Source organism: Strix aluco, chromosome 5 (assembly GCF_031877795.1).
Source record: "Strix aluco isolate bStrAlu1 chromosome 5, bStrAlu1.hap1, whole genome shotgun sequence".
Classification (NCBI taxonomy): Eukaryota; Metazoa; Chordata; class Aves; order Strigiformes; family Strigidae; genus Strix; species Strix aluco.
Window position 1 is genome coordinate 9,390,943 of NC_133935.1, and position 19,649 is coordinate 9,410,591.

At 42.9% G+C, this 19,649-nt stretch overlaps 1 protein-coding gene across 2 annotated transcripts in view; it reads right to left on the minus strand.

Moving 5' to 3' along the window:
- CRY1 (cryptochrome circadian regulator 1) overlaps nucleotides 1-19,649 on the minus strand; it is a 69,945-nt gene that overhangs the window by 22,909 nt on the left and 27,387 nt on the right. Inside the window, exon 1 of one of the 2 annotated variants that reach the window (XM_074825824.1) lies at nucleotides 17,104-17,667. The exons of the other annotated variant lie outside the window; for it this stretch is intronic. Within the exon in view, the coding sequence (XP_074681925.1) occupies nucleotides 17,104-17,261 (158 nt within the window). The 5' untranslated portion in view covers nucleotides 17,262-17,667. Of the gene's footprint in view, nucleotides 1-17,103; nucleotides 17,668-19,649 lie in introns of those variants that run through there. 2 annotated transcript variants of the gene reach the window in all.

The following is a 19,649-nucleotide window of genomic DNA, read 5'->3' on the forward strand; positions in this document are numbered from 1 at the left end:
ATTAATACATTATGCAACATTTATTCCTCTTCATGGGAAGAGAGAGGAAGAGTGAGCCTTTCTTTCATCCATATCTGCTATTTTGCCATACGTTCAGTTAGGTCATTATGAAAGCCCAGCATCATTTATGTAAACACATTCCTCACACTAGCTTCTATAAGAATCATAAGGTGAATTTCATCTAATACCAAAACAGAGTGAGCCACTGAACTATCTCAAATTTTATGTACCTATATACAAATACTTGTGTTTTATCAGTGTATCTTCCTGTTTGATTGCCACCAACCAGCGTGTCTTAGCGCGAGCAGTATACTCTTATGAAACTCTAAGAAGATTAAGCTCAGACGGGATTTAAGTGTTATGTACACTCCACCGCATCCTTTGGCAGCAAGCCACAGTAGTATTTTCCTATTACCAAATCAAGGTCACAGGGGCATGCCTTATTATATTACATTGTTTCAGCAAATACCACATACAACTTCCATGTCCTAAAAAGGTACACAATAATACATTTCATAGAGGTATTATCCTTTAAGCTTATACACAAGAGCAGGAAAAAGTTCACGTTATTCAACTCTAGATACTTAGGTGAAGTGGCTGTGGGAGCTAACTAATCTCCTGCAGAGTCGCTCTACAGTCAGTGGAGAAAAAACAGCTCCTTTAGAGTGCAATTCAGGACTTCAGCATCTTTCATAACTTAGTAAGAGCTGGTCCACATGCAAAACAAAATCAAACAGAGGCCATGAAGTGCGTCACTTGGCTTTTTTCCTCTAATATTTATCAGTGTGATAACCTTCAAGCCAAAGCAGAGCTGTGATGAAGGAAGAATGCAAGATACACCCAAGCCCATGTTCAGCTGAAACATTTGTAATTGTTGTAAAAGAGGTTCCTAAAAATCAAATTCAACCCTTTGAAAAAGGATGAAGGGCTTCAAAGAATAATTGAGAGAAAGCAACATTTAAAATTTAATCTCTCCAAGCTGAGTCCTTTTGGGTGCATCTTCTAAGCAGTAAAGACCATTTCACATACGGAGTGGGACTAGAACACCAACTACAGCAAGCAGTGCTGCTCTATTAAGAACAACAAAATAATTTGAATCTAACCTAGCTTACATAGGACACAAAGCTAGCGTTTCTTTACATATCATTCCTCATCAATTTCTTTCCAACTGAACTACTTTTTCAAGGTTAGCATTCCCCAAAGGAAGGAAATACAAAATCTTTGTCCTATGCAAAAGACATTCATAATCTCCCAAATAGCAATCTGTATTTGGTTCCTATTTTGTGAGCCATACATCACAGGAAATACGTATTCAACTTCTGTAAAGATCTGGATCTTAACTTCACATTCAAAGGGCACCTATTATTCATCTAAACTGTTCCCCTGTAACTAGCAACAAACATCTCAAATTACTTGCTTGTTACAAAGGTCAGCCTTCTGGTGAGACAGTCTCACAGCTTCCTAAATCTCTCTCCCAGTGTCTTCCATTCTTTACTGTATATATTGTGTTTATTTTTCTCTAATCCTCTAATTCCAACCTGATAAATCAAAGTCCTTACTATTTCACGTTAATTCCTTATGCCTACTCTTTCCAGAGAGAAACTAGTTGGATCCATAAATGAAAACCCAAGAGTAAACAAATGTATTTGCAGGGGCAAGAGCTGGGGAAATAGGACCTAGAAGCAAATTACAAAATTAAGTTACTTGAGAGTACAGACATGGTCATATTTAAATAAATTTAAAATTCCTTATTCTCACGTACCCAAGTTCTCTTATTTAAATGAGCAGCTCATAAGGCTTGATGTAATTAAACCAGAGCTGGCCTGCTTTATAAAATAGTTCAGTCACGTTATTTTCAGCAATCTAAGCTGTCCATGAGAAAGTAACAGCTATGGCTCATTTCAAAAGAGCAAGTGTGATAAGAGCACTATAACAAGATACAGTCTTGCAATCTGATTCTGACCGACAAATTTTATACTACCCCTCATTTACTCTACTAAAACCCTTTTATTTTCCTTAAAGTGACCTCTTTAGGGTTACAATTACTGGTAATAAGATTTTTGCACAGTTTTGTTTCCCAGAAATGAAACACTCTGTAAAATGAATGTATTTCTCAACTACACTGTATAAATTGCAAATCCTTAAGGTATAATTTCATCATCTCTGGCTTCCCATATTTGAAAAATCTATTAAACTAATAGGAGAGAATTAAGGACAGAGCTGAAATCTGCTAGCAAACACTGAAATTGTTAGAAAGTTTGGAAAACAGAAAAAAGCCCTGAAGCTGTTCCTGAAAATCTTAGTTAAAACTGACTGGCTTTCATATCTGTGGTGCTCACCTTATTGTGGTGAGATATTCAGCATTATCCTAACTTCCCACTGCTACTCTTGTGAATCAAGAAGGGAAAAATACTCTGAACTGGTCTTTCAAACCTGAAATTAGTCATTTACATCTGAATACAAGGTAAACATGAACAAAACATGTTCAGGTTTTTGAGTAATCATCATGTAGGAAGAATCAACATTTTTTAAAAACAAAAAACCCCAAATAATAAACAAAGCTGTGTTTCAGTTAAGTCACATAAATCCAGAAAAACTCCACTTTGTCCCAAACTTTCTTAGTGCATGAGTAGATTAATGGAGGTAATGGTTCACTTTATGCTGCAGAGGCCTTCCCTCTCAAAGTCACAGAATCACAGAATCATCTAGGTTGGAAAGGACCTTGAAGATCATCCAGTCCAACCGTTAACCTAGCACTGACAGATCCCAACTCCACCATATCCCTCAGCACCATGTCAACCCGCCTCTTGAACACCTCCAGGGATGGGGACTCCACCACCTCCCTGGGCAGCCCATTCCAATGCCTAACAACCCCTTCTGGAAAGAAATACTTCCTAATATCCAGTCTAAACCTTCCCTGGCACAACTTGAGGCCATTCCCTCTTGTCCTATTGCTTGTTACTTGGTTAAAGAGGCTCATCCCCAGCTCTCTGCAATCTCCTTTCAGGTAGTTGTAGAGGGCGATGAGGTCTCCCCTCAGCCTCCTCTTCTCCAGACTAAACCCCCCCAGTTCCCTCAGCCGCTCCTCGTACGACATGTGCTCCAGACCCTTCACCAGCTTCGTTGCCCTTCTCTGGACACGCTCGAGTCATTCAATGTCCTTTTTGTAGTGAGGGGCCAAAAACTGAACACAGGAATCGAGGTGCGGCCTCACCAGTGCTGAGTACAGGGGCAAGATCACTTCCCTGTCCCTGCTGGCCACGCTATTTCTGACACAAGCCAGGATGCCATTGGCCTTGTTGGCCACCTGGGCACACTGCTGGCTCCTGTTCAGCCGGCTGTCAATCAACACCCAAGTCTAGAGCTGATGAAAAAGATGGACAGAGCTCAGTAATGTCAGTTCTGGTAAACAAAACTGAAATGCAGCTCAAGACATAATAGATGAAAAAATGCAAATAATCTCTAGATAAACATGCTATTTTCATCTACCACAACTGCAGCAGTTCACTGCAATACTGAAGGTCAGTACCTCACTTGAAGTACTAAATCTTGAAGTTACATAGTAAAGTGAACATTCTGATAACTAAAAAGTGATATTCAGTTGTCTCTGCAGAAGTGATAGTAGTTTAGACAAAGATTTTATGAAGAATGAAACCTTTATTAGAACAACTGTATTTTTATATTTTCCTCATTTTTCCCTGTCTACCCATTCCTTTCAGAAGATGGGAATGAATTACCAAAATTCACCTCCTGAACATCAGTCACAGATTTATTTTTTTTATTGACTGTTGAAAGAATAAAAGGTAGACAACTGGAAAGCATCATCCTACACAGAATCACTTTTTTTTTTTCCAGTTTGCTTGTGCCAGGATCAGAATTAGGAACACTGCCAATTTATGGGGGGGGGGGAAGACAGAGGACAAAAAGGGGGTGAGAGGGAGCACCAAGCCCACCTTCCTGAAGGTGGATAAACTGTTGGAGGCAAAGCAGTTAAAATAAGAGCAGCTGAATATTAAGACAAACTGTTAGTATTTCAGAAAAGAGATACTCCTAAGAAGGAAGTTGTGGTTTTCTTACACTCCAAAGTCATTTCTGTAGAGAAAAATGATATGGGAGCATTTGTAGGCTCTAAACTCTGGAAACTTAATCAGCATTGACAAGTAATTATTGCTATGCAGAACCTTCAAGCAAGAGATGTTCCCCACTAGAGGTCAAACTGAAGAAAAACAAACCCGATTTGCTTTAATCCCATATGTCCAACATCAAGGGGGAAGACCAAAAAGGGAAAAAAAAGTGGGGCGGAGGGGAGCAGGGGGAGTTTGCAAAGTCTGCAGTTTTCATTGCTACATGTCTCATAACCTGATCATTTCCTTATACCATTTGTAAGAAGAACATTTCAATATGAATCAACAAAAATAGTTTCCTAAAGTAGGTCGTTGCTGCAGCAACCAGGCGGCTGTTTGGACTACTCCCTGCCACAATGACCTACTTTTCCAGTTATATGTAACCGTTGTAGTAGGAGCTGAATTCCTCCTTCCCTTCAGAGCTGCTCCGAGAGGATTCCCATACCAGCGCCAAACTTTATTGCTAACTGCGACAGAGAAAGGCTTCGAGGAGGTACTAGCAGCAGGTTGGTTCTGTTCCTCTATGTTGTATTTAGACGTGTTGGCTACTAAAGGTTAAGTGAAACCTAGTATGTGCTCAGAGTTCAAAAAGTACCAAGCCAACGTTCAAAATTGGAGAAGCTGATAAAAAAAACAGAAGGGGAAGGTGTCAAAACGAACAGCAGCTGATGAACAACGTGTCCCCTGCCAGAGTCAACAGCTGGCAGCAAGCTTCAGCACAAACAGGCTGCTTCAGTATTACCATCCTAGCACAAGCTAATGGACATAATCCTTTATTATAGAGCTAAATAACATTAAATTTGCATAACAGAAAACCCCTCATGAGTGACAGGTAAAGCTAACACGTTTTTAAACCCTATTTAATACTGCATGGATGGTGGAGCTGAGACATACAAAGGTACCACACAAACCCAGAAAAGTAATGTTGAAAATTACTTAATTTCCTGTTGACTGGTGCTGCTAATGACCATTAACCTTATGACAAAGGAAAGCTCACCAGCACAATTTTCATTGAACTATATCTTAACCTCATGAAGAAAATAAAGATTATCTTTGTAGAAATAAGCCTACAAGGCTTCAAGCAATCAATCACACTGACTTGTGCACAGGTATTTTTTGATCAATTTATGCAAAGCCCAAGTTCAAAAGCTTTCATTCAAGGTAAAATTTTAGAAGTAAGCACAAGAGACTTAACATTTCCAAGTGAAAGAGAACTCGTTCCAACAAAAGGCGAGCTATGCATTACCATACAGTACATCCTAATTAAAACTTCAGTTAACAGAAAAGCTTTTGACAGATATAGCTCATACCGTGAAAGAAGAAAAACAGAGCACATGCAGCAAAGCTCTCCAAAGCTTATTTTACCTTAAGTCTTCTTAAAACTTATAAGTTCAACAGGAAACATATTAGAATCGATGACAACACGGTACTGTGAGTCAAAAAGTTTTTGACATTTCCCCCACACTTTTACTTGGAAACAAATATTATATAATGAGATAATTACTCCTGCAAATCTCATACTCTTCGAAGAGAACAGAAAAAAAAAAACCACCCTGAAAATTATTTTTAATTTACCATTGCACTTGACAAGCCATAGAGCAGTAACTGCAAAGGTAGGGTTCTGGAAGAGAGATGGACTAGCAAAAGAAAAAAACAAATCATAGAATTATGAAAAAAATCAGAAAGGCTGCTGCTGTAAGAGCAACATCTGATCACTAGTAACACTTTGCAGTTTGAAAGCATGACCTCCAGTGCCAAACATGCAAGCTCCATTGTGCTGTCTCATATGGAAGTAGTAAAGAACTGGAGCATAACTTTCAGTAAAAGCAGCATTGAAGAACTTTTCTTTGGCAAACTAGCACAATGTTTCAGAGTTGGCACTGAAAAAGAGAGATTGATGGAATTATATTTGAAAGAATGCAGAAAGCCAAAATCTAAAATGTAAAAATAGCAGGATCCACATTATCCCCACAAACCCAGGATTTTCTTCATGGTTTAGAAGAAAAACATACTACCACTGAAATAAAGTACTTCTCACCAGTAAATTTATTGGCAACTAGCTTACAGAAAGAAAATTTCAATCAAATGAAAAAACCCTGCTCAGTGAAGAACACCATTGCTATATGATCAAAACTAATCTTTATACCGATCTCCTCCAATTATGAAAGACTTGAAATAAAAGGGGAAAATATACCACAACTGAAGCTGAACTATCAATATCACAGCAATTTATAACTTTTTCCTTTGTCATAAACTGAAGAAACTACACATTAGTAGATGTGTCCATGTCATACCAATTAAAGAGTATGCTGGAGAAAAGAAAATGAAAAAGTCACTCCTAAGTCATTTAAAGAAGCATTCGGCAGATTTGGGATATACTGCATAACAGCAGTAAACAGCAAACAGCTACACTGTCTAAAAAGAAACACAGATAAAGCATAGTAAACTAGATCTTACTAAGCCTGTCATCTACTGAAAAATAATGATGGAAAGTCACAGGAATTATCCCTAGGCAACCCAAATAAAAACAAATAGTTCAGATGACATCCTTTGCTTGATAACCCTCATTAAGACTTAGATAGTTTCAACTTCTTAAGTTCATCAGTAGCAAGACTCATGAAAACAAAGAAGAAAACCAAAATGCAACCTTCTTCCCAAAAACCATTCTGAAACTTGGAAGTCAAAAATACTCTGTAGAATATTTTATCTTAAATGCGTATCTCAGTTTTACAGATGTAGAGTCATGCCTCTCCCATGAGAGGGGAATAAGGGGAACAATAAGTAGGCAATCTCTGCTAAAAGCTGTATTGTTCTCTTTTTCTACTTTAAGGCTACTAGAAAAGATGGGTTTGTTTATTCTCCAGAATGAAATATCAAGGGGGAAAAAAAAAAAAAAAAAAAAAAATCACTTGATGCCACAGAATTTACAAACAGAAAATTTCAACTTGGAGGAAACTCACAAGAGACTATAGGAAAGAAAAATTTTACTCCATTCTTCAATTAATCCAATGTATTGGAAATCAAATAATTAACTATTTTTAATGCCAGATGCTCTATAAAATGGAGTCTCACAATTCTCTGCACACTTTTCCAGCACTTCAGAACCGCACAGATTGCGAAACTGAGATAGACCTTGCCGTGGTGTTCTATATCTTTATTGCATAGCAAAACTGCAACCATGAAGACCATTATCCTGTTTGTATCCTATACAAACCATGAAGTAACAAGCAACCTACATGAAGGAGTTACATATTTATTTAGTCATCTTCTTATTTCTGTTCTTTTGATTATTATTTTGCCCCTCTCAACTGCTGGACAGTTTACTCTTCACCTACAAGGTAAGCAGAATATTGGCACTGGCATTAAGAAAAAAATAAAATCCGCAAGCACTGAACTCCACAAGTTCCTTAATATAAAAAGTAAAGCATTTCTAGGTCATGGATTCCACATTTTGGATAGATAACAGATAGAAAAATCCAAGTTTTCCTTAGAGAAGTTGTTATTAAGTAGCATGTGCTGTAGACAGTTAATCTCCATCACTGAAGAACCAATAACAACACGTATTCATATTTCACAATTTCCCCATTTGAACTTAAACAGTTTTTTTCAACGCTTCAGGCTTTCATTTTGAAAGGATAGGAGTTAAGTGTTCTGAAAGGGATCAGACTTACAGCACAAGAATTTTACAGCCTTTACTTTCCATGGCTGTGCGAGTCAGAAACATACTAACACATTAAAAAAGGAATGCATGTGACTCAACAGGAAAGGAAATGCTTTTCTACAAATCAGGAAACATTGAGATAAAGTAAGTTTCAAAAGCAGGCCCAGAAAATTTCTCTAGTTGCAGGAGGAAGCAATGCATAACACAAAAGCTCAGATGTACGTGAGATCACGTTAGACTTAGAGGACACATCCTGACCAATGTTCAACTGGAAGAAACCCCTTTCATCTCTGATAATCTGAACAGGTTTCATCCTATTGGAAGGAACTTGTTGCATTAGCACTTTTCAAAGAAATTATGAGCAACAGTTTAACACGAATTTAATTCTGAAACCCAGAGTATTATCAAATTCTTATTTCCTACACAGGTTTACCAATACAGACTTCCAGACTTTTCAAACACTAATGCAATTAAAAAAAAAAAAAGAATCAAAGTATAGAATTTAAGAAAACTATGCATATTTTAGGAAACTGTTCACTGCAGCTTAGCTACAGTCTAAACTAATGCTAACAAAACCCATTTGTTAATTTTTATTATCTCTCCATTAGTCATTGGTATGCTCTCAGAGTCATAACTGTTCCGAAAGTACAGATACACATGTAGGTTTTTGGCACAGCTGTCTCCATTTACACACTTGAAACAGAACATCACAATTATTGACCTGCTTTCCTCAGTCCTTTCTGGTCTATCCTTCACCTCCACTAAAGCTTTATTCCTGCGTAAAGAAACATTTACACACACAGAACTCCAAAGCAGTGAAAGCAAATGCTTAATGGTGACCCGAAAAATACATGGAGGCTTCGGGGTTAGAAGAACATTGCAATTATAGTTCACCTGTTGACCTAGATTGCAAAGAACTTGAAAGCCAGAAGTATACAGAAGCACACAAACTAACCTTGCTCTGAAAGCAAGTTCTGAAAAATTTAAGATGTATTGCACCAATACACCATTAAGTTCTTACCCCGGTAATCAAATCCAGTCCTTTCCTAGAGGTAACCAGAGGCACGACTAATTAAACCTGCTAAAATGTGATATGTAAATTACTAAGCCTATAAAACATAAAGCCACATACTCCCACACTACTTACACAACCAGTTCATGCTCAAGATGACTTTTGCCTTTTTAGGTCACTATGGGAAGGTCACAAAATTCCCTAAAGCAGGGTTTCTCTCAATATACAAATTAATACATCACAGACTTTAGTGTGACTTCTACACTGAAAAAACAGCTGACTTCACCGGCAGCTTGACCTTCCTCCTATCGTGGCTTATATAACTAACCTGAAAACCTGCCAAGCATTGAGAGAGTATGGAAAAGAATCACTGCCCTTGAAAATAAAGGCTTCTAACACTGTAGATAAACTGTCAGAAACCAAAAAGTTCAGGTGGTACAATGATAAACAGCTTTTTCTGCAATACTTGCATAATGAAATATGTTTAAAGAGTAGCTTCCATTGGGAGGAACAAAGACATTTTCATAAACTGGAGAAAAATACACTTTACTGCGTGAAAATGGCCAAAAGAGGACAGTAATACATAAAATAATTTGCTTTGAAGACCTGATGCAGAATTCACTGACATGGCCACATACTGATCAGTTGAGGGAAAAAAAAACACCACACCTGTATTCTTGATTGCCTAAAAAAAGCTGCATTCGCATTCATCACAATGGTGTTTATTGGGGTTTATCACCCTCTTTTATGACCAGAGGAGGTAACACCACAAGTTGCAGACAGATTACCTTCCCCTGATCTAATAAAGAATGTGATCTATTGATACTTAGGCAAAATAAAATAAAATATAGACTTCTGGTCCCAAGAGAAGGAAGACTGAAATAATCCTAGAGTTGTTTAAAGACCGCATTTGTCCCTCAATACTCAGTCCACGTGCTACTCTTACATATCGAGAACACTGTACCCAGATCTTCCCTTGATATCCCCAAACCTGGAGACTAGTGATGTATAAAACCAGGTCTCTAAAACCTCAAAAGTTTTTAACCTGAGGAATTAGCTTCCTCCAAGATCAATCTTGCAGTCAAAAAGCAAATTGTATAAATGCTTGCTGGAATTTTTCTGGCCTACAATAACTGCTCCTTGGAAAAAACAACTTATTCAACAGTTTGTATAAAATTGGATTTGCAGCACTGTCTGCTCTCTCCAGACCAACCCGTGCAGACTTCTTGTCCAATTTAATAACAGTTACACTGCAGAATCTGGCAATACAAGACCATTCACCAAAATAAGCAAACAAACATAGTGTAATTTCTCAGCTAGCAGGGTTATTTCTCACATTCTGACAGTTTGACAAAAAAATAAATCAGGCCTTTCCCCTAAGACAGTAAAAAGGACAATACGTATTTTCAACAACGTAAGTTCAAAGGGTGTCAACAAATGGCAAGCCACAGAAGAAACCAATAATCACCTTACAAAAAATACCCAGTGGTTACCACACACGTGAGCAATGCAGGCCACAGTTACATGGCCATTTTAATCTGCCTTAAATTCATACTGCCACTGAAAGAAATAGTACCTGCCCTTCCCACTCGCCTCTTCACTACCACTACCGCGACCTTTGCTGGCACAACCTACCACAGAGCTCATCCCACCAAAACTCGTAACTAACCTCTTTCAGACAGATTGATGAGCTAACCTGGTTCACCACAGGTCTGTGTGCTATCACGAAAGGGTGGAACCACCCCTTTAATCAGCACTGCAGGATTAAAACCATGAGGACATACGTCAGTGTGGTTCAGTGACGTACTTTGTAAATCATAGGGTATATCATATAACACAATGAATTATAGAGGGAATCGCTGAACTGTGGGCACTTCTGGGGTACACAGGGCTTTCCATGAAAGAGGACAGGTGGGCAGCCTAGGTGTGTGGCACTGGAGGGTTTCTCCAATCTAACCACAGAACTCCCATCCAAACACACAGCTTCTGAAAACAAGTTACAGCTCTTCAATAACAGATTTTGAAATTTACAGGTTAATCACCCTCAATTTAGTGGGCTGGTTGGACAAAGTGCTCCAAGTTGAGCACTGAACTAGAGTTGAAGCCACTAATTAAAAGGTATGACTAGTTGTATTGGGTTTGCATGTCAAGGTTTTGGTAGCAGGGGGTCTCCAGAGGGGCTTCTGTGAGAAACTGCTAGAAGATTCCCCTATGTCCGACAGAGCCAGTGTCAGTCGGCTCCAAGACAGACTCACCGCTGACCAAGGCTGAGCCCATCAGTGATGGTGGCAGCACCTCTGTGATAGCATATTTAAGAAGGGGGAAAAAAAAAAAACCAAACAACAAAACAACTGCGCAACACCAGCAGCAGCCAGAAGAGAGGAGTGAGAATGCATGAGTGAAATAACTCTGCAGACACCAGGGTCAGTGAAGGAGTGGAAGGAGGTGCTCCAGCAGCAGATTCTCCTGCAGCCCAAGGTGCAGCCCCTGGTGAGGCAGCTGTGCCCTGCACCCATGGAGGTTAACGGTGGGGCAGATGCCCACCTGCAGCCTGTGGGGGACCCCACACCAGAGCAGGTAGATGTGCCCAAAGGAGGCTGTAACCCCATGGGAAGCCCGTGCTGGAGCAGGCTCCTGGCAGGACTTGTAGAACTGTGGAGGGAGGAGCCCATGCTGGAGCAGATTTGCTAGCAGGGCTTGTGACCCCATGGAAGGGACCCACACTAAAGCAGTCTGTTCCTGAAGGGCTGCACCCTGTGGGGGACCCATGCTGGAGCAGTTCACGAAGAACTGCAGCCTGTGGGAAGGACTCATGTTGGAGAAGTTCATGGAGGACTGTCTCCTGTGGGAGGGACCCCATGCTGGAGCAGGGGAGGAGTGTGAGGAGTCCTCCCCCTGAGGAGGAAGGAGTGGCAGAGACAATGTGTGATGAACTGACTGCAACCCCCATTCCCTGTCCTCCTGTGCTGCTGAGTGCAGCTGAGCCCAGGAAGAAGAGAGGGGTGGAAGGAAGCTGTTTTAAGATTGGGTTTTATATCTCATTACCCTGCTGTGATTTGACTGGTAATAAATTAATTTTTTTTCCCAAGTTCAGTCTGTTTTGCACATAATGGTAATTGGTGAATGATCCTCCCTGTCCTTATCTCGACCCACAGGCTTTTTGTTATATTTCCTCTCCCCTGTCCTGCTGAGGATGGGAGTGATAGAGCAGCTTTAGTGGGCACCTGGCATCCAGCCAGGGTAAACCCACCACAGTGATATGTCTAGAACACAGCACAGGAATACATTAAGTTCCCTTGCAGACACCCTGGCTATAGCAGTGGTGTTCAGCACAGGCTACCCACCTTGTAAAAGAAACCCCAAAGCAGCTACAGAATAGAGAGAAAACTAATGTTACTCCTAAACCTGATGTATGTCTAGCTTTGTATATGAAAAACCAAGAGCACTGTCTCTACATTTTAGATGACTGACTTATGTTAAATATTTCATAAATCAAACAGATTTTCACCCCAAGTGCTACACCATGAAAACAAACTTAAAGTGATGTTTTTAGCAGGGAAGTCATAATTATTTTGGTGGACTCCTTTTTATACACCAAGTATGTCACCAAAATTAACAAAATATAATACACAAATTTTGCCTGCCTGAATTACAGAAATGGTATTTAAAACTGAAATCACTCATAGAACAATTCTATTAAACTTTTTTCACTAATGCCACATTCAACAAACAGGTCTCTATAGGACAAATCATTACATACATAACCAAAAGCCAACTGTGTCCTGGGCTGCATCAAGAGCAGTGTGACCAGCAGGTTGAGGGAGGTGATTCTCCCCCTCCACTCCACTCTTATGAGACTCCACCTGCAATGCTGTGTCCAGCTCTGGGGCCCCCAACAGAAGTAGGACACGGACCTGCTTGAGTGGGTCCAGAACAAGGACATGAAGATGATCAGGGGGCTGGAACATCTCCCTTATGGGGACAGGCTGAGCGAGTTGGGGTTGTTCAGCCTGGAGACGAGAAGGCTCTGGGAAGACTTTATAGTGGCCTTCCAGTACTTAAAGGGGGCTACTGGAAAGGTGGGAAGGGACCCTTTATCAGGGAGTGTAGGGATAGGATAAGCAGTAACAGTTTTAAACTGAAAGAGGGTAGATTTAGATTAGATATAAGGAAGAAATTCTTTACTGTGAGGGTGGTGAGACACTGGCACAGGTTGCCCAGAGAAGCTGTGGCTGCCCCCTCCCTGGCAGTGTTCAAGGCCAGGTTGGATGGGACTTTGAGCAACCTGGTCTAGTGGAAGGTGTCCCTGCCCATGGCAGGGGGTTGGGACTAGATGGTCTTCAAGGTTCCTTCCAACACAAACCATTCTATGATAACCTGAACCTATAAGGGTATTTTCAAAACCCTTCAAAAAGAATAGCAAAATTTAACAAATGCTACAGAAGCATGTCTAGGCATTAATTTTTTAAAACAAGCTCCCATTTCCATGAACTGTAGTGATTGTCCTGGAAATTAAACGTCTTTTTGCTCAAGCTTTTAATTTTTAATTTGCTTTGAGGTATGAGTGTTAAAAAACCCCATATATTACACCTTTTCTTTCTCCTAAATCAACAGGACCATCTGACATAACAGCAGTTAACTTTACAGGATGTTGAACACATCAATATTCTCACAAAATATACTAAATAGACAAAACAAATTTTATTACTCATTTTAAAAGCGAAAGTTGTTCTCTTCAGGAATGATCAAAAAAAGAAATACAAGGATTGGCAAGATTAGACTATCTTTTTACAGTAAATTGCTGCATGCCAGTCTTAACTAGCATATCAAAAACATGCATACACACTCAAAAAGACAAACTAAAAAAGTAAATTATTACCCAAAGTAAATTCTTATGCAGCAACTAGGTGAATGTTTGCATTTCTTTTTAGGTATTGTGATCAATTGCCACTCTGTACTAAAACCAGGGCTAAATGAAACCCTGCCCTAAGTGATATTGCTAAACATGAGATCCCATTCTCCTTAATATGGAAAAGTCTGTGAGCACATACGAACACATTTTTTCGTAAGTAGGTAATGGTTACTTGTTGGAGTACGTAAATTACATTCTTTGTCTACTCTGTTGACACAGATGCAGGCTAATTCTGGTGCCAAAAGTTTAAGGGCAATTGACAAAACTTTGAGAGTGTTAGAGTGATTTTCCATTTAGCATCTCCTCCACCACTTCTCCATCACCTTTTACTACACCAAATAACCTCTCTCTTTAAAGCCTTGATCTCTGAACAACACTGGAAAACTTATAGGAAAAGCACGTCTCAATGGAAGCACATCTTGATTTATCTGACAGCTTGAAAGAAGGAACAATAAGAAGAAAGAACAAATCAGAAAAAAAAAGCGAAGTGAGTTGAGGAAGTCCTTGGCATTTTTTACGTAGCATTCATGATTTCAGAACAGGTAGGCTGAATGCCAGGAGAAAGGAGGTCAGTAAGACCATGTGACTGCTTAGTAATTAGACTTGCTCAATAGTGCAATTACACAAAAATATTAGTTCATGAGTGTTCCATGACCGCTTAAAGAAAAAAGTTAATCAGAAAGCACCTATGTATTAAAGGCTGCTATTCACCAGATCTAATGCACATTTTTAAAAAAAAATCAACCCTAACTGGTAACTCTGCAGTGGGACAATAATAGTTCTAACAAGAAACTAAACCCCATGGTTTCTTGTATTCTTGCACCATTTTTCCTCATATCCATTGTGTTAGTCATACTTTGAACTCTGAGTGACAAGAGTTCTGCCCAGGGCATTAGGACCATAAACTCACCAGAACATAAAGTCTCTGTGTCAATCAACTCAAACTAAGAAAGGACCACTGTAAATTCATACCAGAAGATTAAATCTGACTCATGTTTCAAATGCTGAAGGGCTTCTGCTCCTAACCTCAAAAAAAATATTTCTGACTAATTCAACACCCTACTCCACAGGCATGTAAGCAAGGATCTTGCTTATGGTCAAGTGACCAAGGAGATAAAATGCTTGATTATTAATTACAAGTGCCAAATGAGACTGGCAAACCAGAAAACTGCATCCTAAGTCTTGCATATACATACTGTGAATGTGTGTGTGTTACCAGTAGTTAAAAAGAGCTCATTAAAATGACTGGAACCTAGAATGGATTCATTCCAAACTAGTAACTGTTCATTTAAATAAAAGTTTATTGAGAACACTAATAAACATACAGCTCTAGCAGTCAGTTATTCTATAAAGTTACTGTACTTTTAAACTTGAAAAAACCCAAAGATCTCACAAAACTGGGCTATGCAGACAGTGAGATTTCCTACTCAAATCCATGTGCAGGATGTGCCTTGAGGGTATTTGAGTCCCAGGAGATTGTTTGAAGTGCTTTGGATAGGGGAGTTGTAATTTACCCTTCTGGGAGATCTTCATGGGGGGAAGGAGAGAAGCACACAAAAACAAAGGACTAAAAGAAAAATGTTCCTCTTCATTAAATAAACAAACCCACAGCATCGAAAACTCAGCCCCTCTAACCAGCAATTAAAAAAACCCATGGTTTTCTTCAAATGCAAAATGCAGCACAGGGACTAGTTGCCTTTTAGAACACTGAGAACCCTGTTAAAGCAAACCAACCAGCAAATACATCACACACAACTGTACTCAAGGACTGTATTAGCTAACAAGCATATTAAACAGTCATTGAAAAACCAGGGCAGCAGCACTAAAGACATGAACTTCCTTTTGCTAGAATCAAAGTTCACATTTGTCTATTATTCACCAGCTCAGAGAATATAACCAAAAGCGTTTTAGCATTTCGATTGCAAGACACATTAGAAACCTATGAAGTATTATTAAGACATGTGATTTCCTTCACACTTAGACTTGTGCCAATTACCTGCATTCTTTTAAAATTGTAGTTGTTCATGCTTCATCCATAAAACTAAGACCTGTGAGCTTTCTTTATAAAGTCGGGATTTGTTATTCAAAAAAACCTTATCCCCTTTAAAACAAACAAAAAACCTAAAAAGCCTCTATAAAATAAAGGTACATCGTGAACCTCAGATAAGGGAAGTATCTAACAATTATTATTCTTAAGTGGTATGAACATTATTTTTGTCAGTGAAAATGGAATAACCATCAAGTTAAAGTTCACAGAAAGCATTTTTAGTATTTCTGTCTTCTGAAAATGAGAAATAGGATAAGGAAAACTTTTCAGAATTTGAAAAACATACCTCCAAAGGTAAGTTACCTTGCTGGTAAAGTATTTAATGACTTGGGATAGAAATTATTAAAGCTGAAAAAAGTAATCCTTGGAGAGAAATAAACGGAACTGAAACGCAAAGTATCTCAACTTTGTCATTCTTCTATGACATGGTGTTAAGCCAAGTTTCATTGTGCTTGTTCCATAATTAGGCAACTCTTCTCAGCACCATAGTCTGGGCAGGCTAAACTCAGGAGCATTTCAAGTTCCTGACACTGAATGGACAGATGATAGAAGAACTCCACTACATTAACAACCCTTTAAAAGCGTAGTAACTTTCAGATCCCTAGTGATGTTTTAACTAATCTCACAAGATAAGTATGCACAGATGTCCCATTAACCTCTGCCTCATTATGGCACACATCTAGCAAGGAAGCATCAGTCACAAATCCACAGTAAAGTTCTTCTTTGTGTTGGGTAAAACCACACCTGGCTTGAAGGTGCAGGAATAGATCTGCATGCTCTGGAAAGGGACACTACATACCCTTCCGTGCAGGAATGCTACTCTGAGGATTTACTTCTGAACCAAGCAAGCAGCTTAACAGTTTTTTTCCCCAGAAAGGCTTCACCCTGTGCCGGCACGGGGTTCCTGGCTACCCAGAGGCGCTGAGGTGAAGCAAACCCTCCGGGCTGCTCCTCCCGGGGCTCGCAGCCCGGCAGCAGCCCCGCTCCGGGCTCCAGCGCGGGCGGGCACCGGTGGCGCGGGCGGACACCGAACCGCCGCCCTCGGCAGCAGGAACAAGACCTCCCCCCGCCCCCCGCTCCCCGTCCCCGGGAAACCACGGCTCCCCGGCCCCGCGCTCCGCCAGAGGCTTCCCCGCTTCCCCCCCCTCCTCCCCCGCCGCAGGGGCTGGATAAGGATCCCCGCCGCCGGCGCCCCGGGGGGGGCGGGCGGGCGAGGGACGCCGGCGCTTGGCGGCGGCCCAATGGGGCTGCGAGAGGAGGAGATGGCGGGGAGGCAGCGTGACCGCATACATAACGCGGGGACCGGGAGCCCCCGCCGGGCGGCCGCCCCCGCCGCCCCGCACTCACCGCCACCTGTTGATGCCCACGTTGGAGGAGCCGGCGAACCAGGGGTCCAGGATGTAGACGCAGCGGACCGTGTCGGCGCCCTGGATGCACTCCCGCAGCGCCGGGTTGTCGTGGAGCCGCAGCCCCTTGCGGAACCAGTGCACGGCGTTCACCCCCATGCCGCCGGGCCGGCCCGGGCCGGGGAAGCTCAGCGGGAACCGCCGCCGCCCGCGGGGCCGCTCATGGCGCGGCGCCGCCGCTCGGCGCCCAGGCGAGCAACGGGGGACTGTGGGGGGGGGAAGCCCACGGGGCCTCGCCTCGGGCGGCTCTAGGACCCGGCGGAGGCGGCGGGGGCGGCCGCCCGGCGGGGACGCATCACCCCGCGGAGCCCCCGCGCCGGGGAGAGCGGTAGACGGAGGGAAGGAGCGCAGGATCTGGCGGTGGCTCCGGAGCCGGTCCTACGCTGCCCGCGGGAAAGCGGCCGCCGGTGCCGGCCGCGCGCACGCCCCTCGTGCCAGCCGGCGGCCGCCGCCTCGCCGCTCGCCCTGTGACTCTGCGCCGGGCGCCGGGGCTCCGCCGGCCGCCCCGCCCCGCCCCCCGCCGCCGATTGGCCGGCGCCTCCCCCACGTGACCGCCGGCCCTCACGTTTCTGAAGTGTGTTCACTACCGGCGGAGGGGGGAGGCGGCGCGGCGAGGGGAGGCCGGGCCGGGCCACGCCACGCCACGCCACGCCACGCCACGCCAGGCCAGGCCAGGCCAGGGCGCCGCCCGCCCGCCCGGTCCCGCTCTCGCGGCGGGGCGGACGGCAGAGTCCGCGATCTCGGCATGAATCCCACCCGCCGGGGCGGCGGGGAAGGGTGCAGGGGGCGGAGAGCGCGCGCTCCCCCCCCCCCCCCCCCCGGCTCGGGGCGGCGGGACCCGGATGAGCACGTGGCTCCGAGGAGGCTCTTGCAGGCACCGGTCCCTGCGGGGAGGCGCCTGCGCGGGAGCTGACCTGTTACGGACGGCGCCCGCGCGCGGCTCTCCTCCCCCCCCGGTAGCGCCCCGGGGCGGGGGGGTGCGGCGGGGTCGCGGTCACTCGTGGGCCGGGCCCGGCCCGGCCGATCCCACCCGCAACCCCATCCCGCGGGGCAGAGGCGGGGCGCTTATGTAAGCGCGTGCGTCGGGAGCCCAGCCGGGTGCCGGCCTCTGCGCGTCCCCCGCCCCGTTTGAGCCCTCGCACGTCTCCCTCTGCCCCCTCCCCTCCCTCCCGCACCCCCGGCCCGGGCCCCTCCCCACCCGTGGTTACGGTGCGGACTGTGGTTTTGCCTCGGGCCTGAGGTGGTGTCAGGAGCGCTGGGCAGGAACCGCGGGGCTGCGGGAGGCGAAGGCGCTTTCAAGCGAGTTCTGAGCAGCAGAATGAGTTAAAATGGTCTCTCTAGCACTGTTAGTAAAGCCATTATTAGTAAATGGCGTGTATCTAATGTCTCCTCTTAATTACAGAGCTCAAACAACGTCTGCGTGCTGCCAACACGGCAGGTCTCCCTGTACCTTCTCTGGCGTTAGGCACTAGGCACGGCTAACCGCTGGATGAGGCGCCACTGGTGGGGCTCAGTACAGCCATTTCGAGTCCTAACAGGGCAGATCTGAAAATAAACCTCCACCTGTGGATTGCAACTCAAATCTACTACTTCCAGAGTGTTCATAGACGAGCCGCTAGCAACAGAAATAACGGCTCCCAAGCAAAAGACAGAGGACTCCCATCAGCAGTACTGACTTTTCCTGACTTCCAGAATTCCGGAGCAGGACAGTACCTTAAGAATTATAGTTGCTTTTTCTACTATTTTTTTTTTCTGCTAAGAGACACAGAAAGTAAAAGTAAAGTCAACAGAGACATGCATCACGTGTTTCCCTTCACGCTTTTCTTTCCTTGCTTTGAATGACTTAATAAGATGTCATCAATGATCAAGGTATGCTTGCAGCAAAGGCCCCAGCCATGATTACAATCCCTTTCTATTTGATTTTATACAAAATTTATTTCCAAAAAGTGTGGAGGCCAAACTGTTCTTAAGCTCTGACTTTAACAATAGCATAAATTACTAGGAGTTTTTCAATTACTACTTTGTCATATGTGGAACATCACACCCCAGAGCTCATCGTTCTGGTCCAAGAAGAACATATGGGATCTCAACATATACCCTCGCTGTAACTCAGACCTGGAGTAGTTGGGTCATTGTAAAGTTGAGCACTGTTTTCTCAATTAATACAAAGTACATGCTTTCTTGCTTGGGTTTTTTGTTTGCAGTCTTATGAAATGCGAAATATTTAATGAATAATTTTCAAATAAATAAAAAAGAAATCTTGGTAGTTAATGACCACTTTCCATCGAACATATTAATTCTATAATTTTTGAGCACATTGAAGAAGATAGATTCCTTATTTTCAAGGAAAGTCACCTCACGTTATAGTCTTTATTTCAAATTTTTAAGCTGCTTTTTTATACTCCTTATGTCCCTTGCTAGCTCCTTACAAGGCTGCAACACTGAAGATGGCCCTGAATAAAGTCCAGCATCAACTGATCTGCCTTC